This window comes from Neltuma alba, unplaced genomic scaffold (genome assembly GCF_004799145.2).
Source record: "Neltuma alba isolate B1F8T4 unplaced genomic scaffold, ASM479914v2 tig00012522_pilon, whole genome shotgun sequence".
NCBI lineage: Eukaryota > Viridiplantae > Streptophyta > Magnoliopsida > Fabales > Fabaceae > Neltuma > Neltuma alba.
The window spans coordinates 56,571-65,971 of record NW_021636989.1 but is presented as its reverse complement, the minus strand read 5'-3'; the positions used below and the strand labels follow the sequence as shown (position 1 = coordinate 65,971).

General features: G+C 38.9%; 2 protein-coding genes across 8 annotated transcripts; one reads left to right on the top strand and one right to left on the bottom strand.

Annotated features, from left to right (window-relative positions):
• Window positions 1–406: 406 nt before the first annotated feature.
• Window positions 407–4,283, top strand: LOC114728181 (increased DNA methylation 2). 4 transcript variants are annotated; one of them, XM_028915048.1, is made up of 4 exons: window positions 407–506; window positions 1,323–1,630; window positions 2,092–3,138; window positions 3,822–4,283. In XM_028915048.1, exons 3-4 carry the CDS (start codon window positions 2,124–2,126, stop codon window positions 4,067–4,069), a joined length of 1,263 nt encoding a protein of 420 aa, XP_028770881.1. In that variant the 5' UTR covers window positions 407–506; window positions 1,323–1,630; window positions 2,092–2,123; the 3' UTR covers window positions 4,070–4,283. The 4 variants fall into 4 exon arrangements, with proteins under 4 accessions (XP_028770881.1, XP_028770879.1, XP_028770880.1 ...); XM_028915046.1 differs by having other exon boundaries at window positions 407–598; XM_028915047.1 differs by having other exon boundaries at window positions 407–695.
• Window positions 4,284–5,087: 804 nt separating this feature from the next.
• LOC114728186 (nuclear transcription factor Y subunit C-9) lies at window positions 5,088–7,711 on the bottom strand. Of its 4 annotated transcripts, XM_028915058.1 has the most exons (5): window positions 7,588–7,711; window positions 7,308–7,348; window positions 6,701–6,764; window positions 5,807–6,600; window positions 5,088–5,403 (listed from the first exon to the last, which is right to left on the bottom strand). In XM_028915058.1, the coding sequence occupies exon 4, from the start codon at window positions 6,597–6,599 to the stop codon at window positions 5,829–5,831; it is 771 nt and encodes a 256-aa protein (XP_028770891.1). In that variant the 5' UTR covers window position 6,600; window positions 6,701–6,764; window positions 7,308–7,348; window positions 7,588–7,711; the 3' UTR covers window positions 5,088–5,403; window positions 5,807–5,828. The 4 variants fall into 4 exon arrangements, with proteins under 4 accessions (XP_028770891.1, XP_028770889.1, XP_028770890.1 ...); XM_028915056.1 differs by lacking the exon at window positions 6,701–6,764; XM_028915057.1 differs by lacking the exon at window positions 7,588–7,711 and having other exon boundaries at window positions 7,308–7,575.
• Window positions 7,712–9,401: the final 1,690 nt, after the last annotated feature.

Sequence of the window (9,401 nt, the reverse complement as noted above, 5' to 3'; positions counted from 1 at the left end):
TTTTTTACATACTTGTCTTGTATCCTGTAAATTACTATTGAATAGCAGTTTATAAACTACTTATAAATTATTTTAAACATACCCTATATTTAGTATTATGTTTCGAATAGAATTATCAGTAGATGTTCAAAAAAGTGAGGAGTTCGGTCATTATGGGCGTATTAGGAAACAAGTGAAAACCGAGGTTCCGTGCAGGATTAAAAAAAAAAAAAGGTCCTACATTTTTATTTTTGGCTAACCTAATTTTATATTTATATTAACTAAATACCAGCAGTACATACACGGTTTTTTTAAGTTGGCAAAAGTAAAAAGTTACTCGTTAATTATAGGTTCCGGATTCCGAGAATAAAACCTACTAATAAAACGGGCATGACAAAAGCCGCTGATATCTATGTTTCGCATCCGCGGGATCCCATCGAATCGATGCACCTTGGATGGGATTTGGGGTTTAATGCCCGCGGACGACGCGATTCCCGGAAATCGCTGCCTGCTACTCCCAACGAAAGGTGGCGTCGCCATCTCCACATTTCAGTTTCTGGCGCTTGGCTTCGCTTTCTATTGCATTACCATAAAGTTGGAAGCCTTGAAATAATGCATGGTCTGTGCTGGCGTGCTAATTATATTTTATTCACAACAGGGCACCTACAACTCTTAGCTCTTTTTCACTTCTCGTATTTCAAATATATATCAGCGTGGTAAAGTTGTTTAATCAACTGGGTGTGCTTTACCGCCCAAGAATTGTATCAATTAATATAAAATCTTCACTATTCCTTCCACCTTTTTCTGAATGCTGTTTTGTACTACTGCTAGATAGAGCCTGTTGACGTTTTTCACTTCCAATAGCATCAGTGTTTTCCTTTCTTTTTTTTAATTTACTGAAATTTTGTTTGTTTGTTTTCAGAATTGATTTGCATTGGTTCTATCTGAACTAGTGTTTATATGTACGACTTGGGGTCATCGATAGGATTGGCGTTTAATGGATTTGAGTTGATATTGCATTGATGTTTGGGGCCATTCACTATGTTTTGAGCTGAGCAATTATTTTGTTGGTTTTTGCCTTATCCCTGTATTTTTATGGTTGGCAAAATGGGTGAAAAAAGACTAAACTTGGGTGGATTTGAGACAGTGGACATTCCGTTTGTAGTGATGGGGTTGCTTTAACCATCGTATTTAGGCGATATGATTGTCACTTTAGTATAAATAAATTGATTTTCCCAGTTCGCTTTGTTGAATATGGGCTTTGCTTCTTTGTCTAATTTCTAAGATGGTAAAATTTTAATCTTGTAATATAGCCTATTAAATGTTATGAAATCGTCTTTCAGCTGAAAGTTTGCAAATCAAGCATACGAGAGAAGCTTCAAGCGTGTGTGCCGTGTGAAACTGAAAGGCAACACCATAGAAGGATAAACTGATCAAATGGTTTGTTGATGCTTAAGTCTTGAAACATCTGATGCAAATAGCAGCAATGACGACAGATCTATTACCAACTAATTTTTACCTGGATAAGCCAATTCTTATTGGCAAAAGATTTTGATGGGACGTTTCAATGGGCGGTGGCTAGTGCTTTTGCGGTCCCTCTTTTTCGGCTGCTTGATCTCATTTCCTGTTGTTCCTTTGTAATTCCCTTTAGGTATGCTTATTTCTTCCTCTTCATGGCAGGGATATTGTGCCTTTATTCGGCTTCTTGGTCTCTTATTTTTCTTTTATATTTTCATACATAATTTCAATAGAAAAAAGGATTCAATTTGCAAATGGTTTCTGGCTCTAAGACAAACATCTCCTTAGGGAATAAGGTTTGAGGAAAAATCTTGTATTTTTAGCCTTGAAGGTGTCATCCTCGACAAGCAATGTTTTGGTGATAATGGCAAAAGTGTGACGGTGATTTTTGGGGTAGTAATGGCAAGTATTGTTAGTCTTGATAGAGATGATGTGTGTAAGTTGGTGGTGAGAAGGGGATCAAGTTTGTCAACCCTTACCACCAAGTTTTGCACAGATTTCATCGGATAAGTGATGCTTTCCTCTGAACATTGGCTTTCAGGAGCTGAAATTCTTTTTTTTTTTTCAATTATTAGCCCTTATATTTCCTTGCAGAATCTGGATTTCTGTGATATAGGATTGCTCCAATGGATGGCTCATCTCAGGCTGTAGAAGAATCTCCTGTTACAGTAGGACCGGGATCAACTAAGTTAAAAAGGGGAACAATTAATGATGATCAGTGTTTTCTCTTGTACTTTATTATGGGCACCTACTTTGGTCCTAATATTAAAGGGGAGAGGAACCCAAAATCTGTTCTGCAAAGGATAGCTGAGGGGCTTCCTCCATACACATCTGATCAACTAACAAATTCTTTCATGAGAATTGTGGAATTAGAGCACATCTACTACTATGTGCTTAAGAAGGCAGATAAATCAGTTATTGTCAAGTTAACCTTGTTGCGTCAATTCTTTCAAGGTAATATTTCTTGTCCAGTTCACCATAGTGCTGCCAAGTACCCACAGTATGCTGATTTGTTTCCTCCTGAACTGCATCCTCAATCTCTGTCGAAAAAACGATCTAAAATCATTGAGAACATTGTATTTATTAACAACCCAGAAACCTCTTACATCAACCCTGATGACATTGAAAGGTTCAGGAGGCTAAGTGGACTAGAGGATTTCCATCTGAGCAGATGTCCTGTGAGATCACATACTTCTCTTGATGGCAGTTCTCAATATGATGTACAAGAGGATGATCATAATGGAAAAATGCCACCCATCCAGTCTAGCTGCAATTCTCAAAAAGCAGGAGGCAGTAAAAGAAATTACGCTAACTTGGATCCTTTGCAACATGTCCATGCTTCAGCGCCTATGAGTGGCGCGCCATATGATGGTACAGATATGATGTCTAATTACATGACTCCATTGCAACCTGAAGAAGACTCTGACCCTGAGAGAGTTGGTCCAGCTATGATATTTCTTCCTTCTCACCCAACCAAAAAGGAATTGTCTGAAATTGTGGCTGCTACGAAGAGAGGATTTGCGTTGACAGGAAGTGCAGCTGTGAGGCAGGCAGGACCAATCATGGGACTTATGGACATTGGAGAATGCGACGACTCATATCTGTTCCGTGTATCTCTCCCTGGAGTGAAGAGGGATGAAAGTAAGTTCCTTGTGAGACATCAATGATTTACTTCTGACATAATTGGCATTTGGTTGTAAGCAAAAGATTATCTGCATTCCAGGAATTTCTTTTTCATGTTTCATGTTTCAACTTTTCCATCTTAAGGATGGATAAGGGGCATGCTTTTGTCAAATTAAATTAAGTCACTAATGTCTTGATGCGTGCTATAAAGGCGTTTAAACAAAATGATTTCGCAATGGGAGCGCTTTTGAATCTGTTATCAGTCATTTAATGCCAATCGCTTCCACCCGTGGCAATCCAGCCCTACCCCCATAATGGGCAAGAATACTGAAAGGAAAAGAATGTGTAACCTGTTGTAATTTGGTTCTTTAATTTGGTGCTGAAGTAGCTTCGTCAATTTGTGGTGACCATGGAATTGTGCATGCCCACTGGGTAGCAGTAACATTTAGGAATTCCTGTGAAAACAATTCCAGATTAGAGACATCCATATGAGGGGTGGTTGACAAGGTTCAAATGTTACTTAACATGTTCAGTGTATGTATGCGTAGGTTACTGCTCTTTGGTTAACATTCTTAAAATAAAAAAGCAGTCAACAAGAGCTCCTAAAGTGTATTTGGAAATGCATCATAATTCTTGTATTGTTAAAATTACAGCCTCAGATCCCTCTATATTGACGAGCTTCGAATCTGTTATCACTGCAGGTGACTTCAGTTGTGAAGTTGACACTGATGGTAAAGTATTGATACGGGGAGTGACTACAACAGGGGAGAAGACAGTATGCAGGTACTCTCAGGTGTTTGAGATGCAAACCCAGAACCTTTGTCCGCCTGGCCATTTTTCCATCTCATTTCAGCTGCCTGGCCCAGTTGATCCCTGTCAATTTTCTGGTAACTTCGGCACTGATGGGATCCTTGAAGGAATTGTTATGAAAGGGGGGAATACAAACTGACAAGTTTTTGCCTTATTAGGAAGAATCTATGACCTTCCTTTCTTCCAGCTATGCAGGTTACTGCAAATTTACCCAAGTTGATGTAAAGATCATGGGGTTTAGAATGACAAAATTTAACAGTGCATCTGTCTTTTTCACATTTTTGGACGCTTCATAGTTGGTGTTGACGTAGCGGCCATGGTATGATTGAATCCATTCGCAGATATCTTCTGGACGGTATCGATGTCTTGTTGATTCTTTTCCTGGGCCCACTGACCCATCTTTAAAATTCATCGTCGTTAATTTGATAATTTCATTAATTTGTACCCCCCCAAAAAAAAAAAAGATAATTTCATTACTTGCCCATTCAGGGCCTGTCAGGCTGTTGATTTGCACATTTTAGGTAAGGCATGTGCACCGTGCACGTTTCATCTATACCATGCAGTAAGATTTGGATGGTTAAGATTCCGATATTATATTTTTGTAATTTTAGATCAAGATTTTTTTAATACAAATATAATTTATTTCGTCAATTAATATTTGTAACGTTTACATTAGCTTGTATTTTACATTATTAAAAATTAAAAAAATCATTAAAATAATATTTAAAAAAGAAAAAGGAAATTAGGCCAGTAAAATCTCATCTAGACGATCTAGATGAGTCGTGTACCTGGTTTTGCACATCTATCGAGTTGAAATGATACACCATTCTTTGATGGAATCCAATGATAGAAGCCGTGGTTTCCGCCATTTTTGAAGAGGTCAAGCTTCCTCGAAAGCACTAAACAAGTTTCTATATGAATCCTTCTTTTATTTTCACTTTCACGCGGCCCTTTGTAAGGGGGCATTGGTGTACGTGTCAAGGTTTCCCGCCATCTACCATGTAAGATCTCACTGTTAAACTCAGGCTTTGGCCAGAGTACTATGATTGCTTAAAATGAAAGCCTCTTTCGCCTGCTTTAGAAATGGACGAGATTATATGACCTGCGTGTGGTATGCGACAATTTGGATATGATAATGAAGCCCAAGGCTGTGATCATAACGGAATTGAAAGTGCAATCCTGAAATTGCATATATCCTTCCACTGATAAAGAAGCTAAATTTCAAGCAGGTAGCGACAGTCTCCTATACAGCTGTGAGTAACTTATTACTATCTTAGGAAGCGCAAGTTAAACTAAAACAATTAAAGAACACCGACTTTATCAAAGGTAAGATTCCCCGAGCACACTATCTACATATAAGTAAGGTTTATTTTGTCCGTAAGCTAATAATAAGCTACTGTTACTGAGTGCCAAGGGCTTTCTCAACCTCCCCCTCCATTTCACGTCCTGCGTTCATCGCACTGCACCAGTAATCTGCAAGCCAGAAATCAGGCGCAAAATCAGCAGAAAAAGAAATGTGATTGTTTACGTTACGAAACAAAAGGAGCACAGATAACTGTAGCTGGTCAAATGAAACAAACTTCTGGAAGAGAAGAGCACGAGAAGGGGAGATTCAAATATTTACGTTCACAGTCTCCCAGGACAAATAATGACGGCAGCACTATAATGTCAGAGATAGGCACCGACAATATACGCTTTGAAAAGTCAGAGCACATTTACTATAACAGATTTATAATACAACCAACATCAGAAACATACAGAAACCGCCATGCATCTAATGCAATAACAGGTAAAGCAGGAAATTAAAGTCCGAAACGAGATCGTAAAAGAAACTTAGATAAGGGGGGAGGGAGAAAAGAGAGAGCCCGAAGCTGACCTTAACATGCATAACACAGCATCTAACGATCAGGAGTAGATTGTCTTTGCTCCGGAGGCTGTGGCCACATCTGTTGCGGCATGTAGGGGTGGGACTGTTGGGCATACATGGTCGGGTCCATCACAGGCTTACCCATTATGACCCCAGCGGCGCCTACTTGCGGTGCATGCTGAGTTGGCATATAACAATAAGGAAGTGCATCAGCAGGCCCTGCCACAGGCATTGTCCCTCTTGGGATTGATGCCAGCACTTCATCTTTCAGATCCTCACGCGGCACAATATCGACCAAGAAGTCAAATATATCAGTCCTTGTGATTGCTGCTGCAATGTCGTTCTTCTGAAGTGTTCTCCTTTTGTTCTCTTCAGTGTGATTCCAAGAACGCAAAGTCAGCTCTAGGATAAACATCTCGCACGCCCTCGCAAATATCACCGGCGCCTCCGCTGATATCATGCGAACATCCTCATCAGCTTTCATGATCTTCTTGATCCTGGCCAACGGAAGGCTGTGATTCTTGAAATCTGTCACCTTCTCGATTTCTTGGTACTGATTAGCCCAAAAGTTTTGGAGTTGCTGCTGGAGTTGCTGCTGCTGCTGCTGGTGAATGTGCTGATAAGCGAGTTGGTGTTGTCCCAGTTGAGCTCCCGCAGGCTGACCACTGTATTGAATGGTCCCAACTGATGTGACAGCGGATCCCGGTGTCGCACTTATTTGGGTCGCCTGGTATGGGTTTGAAGCATAAGGCAGTTGATGATGATCCATAGAGGGGTGCTGGTTATGCCCTTGATGATCCATCCTGTGCCAAGTTAACTCAAGAGGTCATCTAATCTTAATGCAAATTCGAAATGGAATCACCAAATGAACACAATCGGAACGAGAGGTGAAAAAAATGGGACTCTTGTGATCGTGTTCCTGATTCTCGTGCAACACATAGACAGCTTTCCCGTGTCAAAATTACATCTGAAACGTAAATCCCAAGAAATTGTTTTTTGACAAGACTAAGCAAACCGAAATACCAGTGGCTAAGAGAAATAATACACACCAATCAAACTGCAAAGACAAAAATAATAATTAGAACGACCTTTTAATTTCGTGAAGAACAAAATATCTTTGCGAAAGGAAGACTACGCTTAAGAAGCTGCAAATCATTTCAAGAAATCCAGGGACAATCGACCAGATCAATTACATATATTAATTGAGCTGAACTTACTTATAGGGGGAAAAAGAAAAAAGATTTCAAGATCACTTCATCTTTCTGTTGCTGAAAAAAACCTACTGGACTCTTTAGATGCTTCTCGCTGCAGAGAAAGTTCTAACCACAGAACATAGCTGATAGAATGAAAAATGCCCAATTAGAAGTCACTGAAGAAATTAATGATTTAGACAGAGTCGTAAGAGAAGTTCACAAGACAACGTTGCGCTATGCAGGCATGACTTCATATAAATAGGAAAATGTGAATACGTAAACAGAGACACACGCATCATTGAAGCAACAGTTGCTACCTTCTTCAACGGGTGATGCTCTGCTCTGCAGAATCGAGGACCTGAAATGAAAAAGGAGAAGGGAAAGTGAAAAATGATCAGAAGTTCGTTGTTTTATTTCGTGTTGAAAGATCTACGCCAGGAGAACTGGGATAAGTCGAGGGCCAGAAGCTCTTTATAGGGGAGTACTCCGTAGCGGGAGAGATCCCAAGTTTTATAGGGTACAAAAATTTAGGGTTTCAGAAGAAGCACGTAAAAACAGAAATTTCGTGAGGATTAATGATGTTTTCTTGGAACGAACCTACGATGGGCAAGTACCAAAAAGGCTGAGTGTGATCGATTCTGACTAATAATTGTCAGAACCTAACTCTTCTGTTTTTGATTTTTTGGCTTTTTATTTAACATCCCAAGACCTTCCACTTCCTATTCCGAAGAGGTGGAAGATTTTTTGTGCCGACGAACTTACCCCTTCAAACCCAACTCTGCACCTGCGGCAGCGTCAGCATTTAATTCCGCAATATACACACGGGCAAGACACACGCCGAAATGTGAAAATTGATTTCCTCGTATATTAATTTAAATGTATAAATAACACTTCTAAAATGGAATGGAGCCAGTGCCGGAACCTTAGTGATAGTTGACAACAACATACTACGAGCAAAGCAAAATACTTGCCAGATTTTATGGTGCAGTTAGTGAAACAACATAATTAACAATGTAATCTATATATGTATATATATTATATAAAATTTATTATGGGTCGTAGGATCCAAACTTTTACGAAATGAGGAGCCATGATGTAGCTAGTAAAAATTGCTCATTGTATTTATAACTGTTGAGACATTGTTATTAAGTGGTCAGTAACCAGCACATGATTTTTTTTTTTATTTGTTCTGCAAGAAAAGTGGGCAAGATGCTAATCATCTTGGCAAGACTTCATCAATTGTAACGTGGACCAAGAGAACACTTGCGACACTTCTGAATTGACTGATTTGGAAAAGAAAAAAAAAAGATAATTCATCCAAATCGAAAACACCATTGCCTTTTCTCATTTAAAAAAGAAAGAAAGAAAGAAAGAAAGAAAGAAAACATCATTGCATGGGTCAAAAACGTACGAGGGTTCAACTATTGGTGAATGGTTAAAGTGAGCATAAAGACAAGCGATGGGCATGGCCCCTTGGGTGGAAAGAAAGAGCTACTGAGGAATGAATGATTGAATAGGTCAGCAAGGAGGTGATGAGTGATGAGGGTATGAGTAGTTCTTTCTACACCGAAAGGCCAGAAAGACCGAAACAGAGGAAGCCCTTCGAAGATGGCAAGGGAGCGGCAAGCTAGATGAAGCTAGTAGCGGCCTGACGCCTAAACTGGTAGATTTCCATAGCGAATAATGAATTTATTTTTTTAAACAAAGAATAATGAATTCGTTTACTGTTGATGAATAAACAATCCTTTTTGACCCTCCTTCCCAGTGTTTAACATTACATCCGATTGCCATTTTTTCGGAAAGCTTGCGACTTTTTGTATCCGAGGGTGGGCCGTAACAGAAATACCAGTAAACCCAAATTAACCTTGGTACGGAGTATTAAAAATAAAAAATAAATATTGAAATTAAGATTGAAAATATATGTTAAGAGGATACTTAGTATAAGTGATTTCTTATCACATGGGATTAGGCAATCCTCTCATAGTATTCCCCCCACATACTACCTCCGGTCCTAATTATAAGACCCAGTTGACTAATTTGAGGAGATTAAGGAAGTAAGTTAAGTTTGTTATTTGTAATAAATAAGTGTTGTCATTCCTAAAATATCCTTGCTAATTAAGTGTATTAGCTAAAACTATCATGATTAGAAGGATTATTTTGGAAAAAAATACATAAATATGAGAGACAAAATAGATTGGGGTCTTATAATTAGGACCAAACAAAAAGTCAAACGGGGTCTTATATTAAGGACCGGAGGTAGTATATAAGTTTGTCTAATCCCAAGTATCATACAATTACTCATACTAAACACTCTTTTAATATAGTTTTACACTTTTAATCTCAATCTCTACCCCTCATTTTTATGTTTCCTGGGATTTAATGTTTCAGTTGAGAGGGGAATACAAAAATTA

Bases quoted from the DNA above. Each gene is read 5' to 3' on its own strand.
- LOC114728181 (XM_028915048.1), top strand. From the start codon at position 2,124: ATGGATGGCTCATCTCAGGCTGTAGAAGAATCTCCTGTTACAGTAGGA. The intron at 3,139-3,821 runs GTAAGTTCCTTG...TTATCACTGCAG, and splicing joins TGGAGTGAAGAGGGATGAAA to GTGACTTCAGTTGTGAAGTT.
- LOC114728186 (XM_028915058.1), bottom strand. From the start codon at position 6,599: ATGGATCATCAAGGGCATAACCAGCACCCCTCTATGGATCATCATCAA.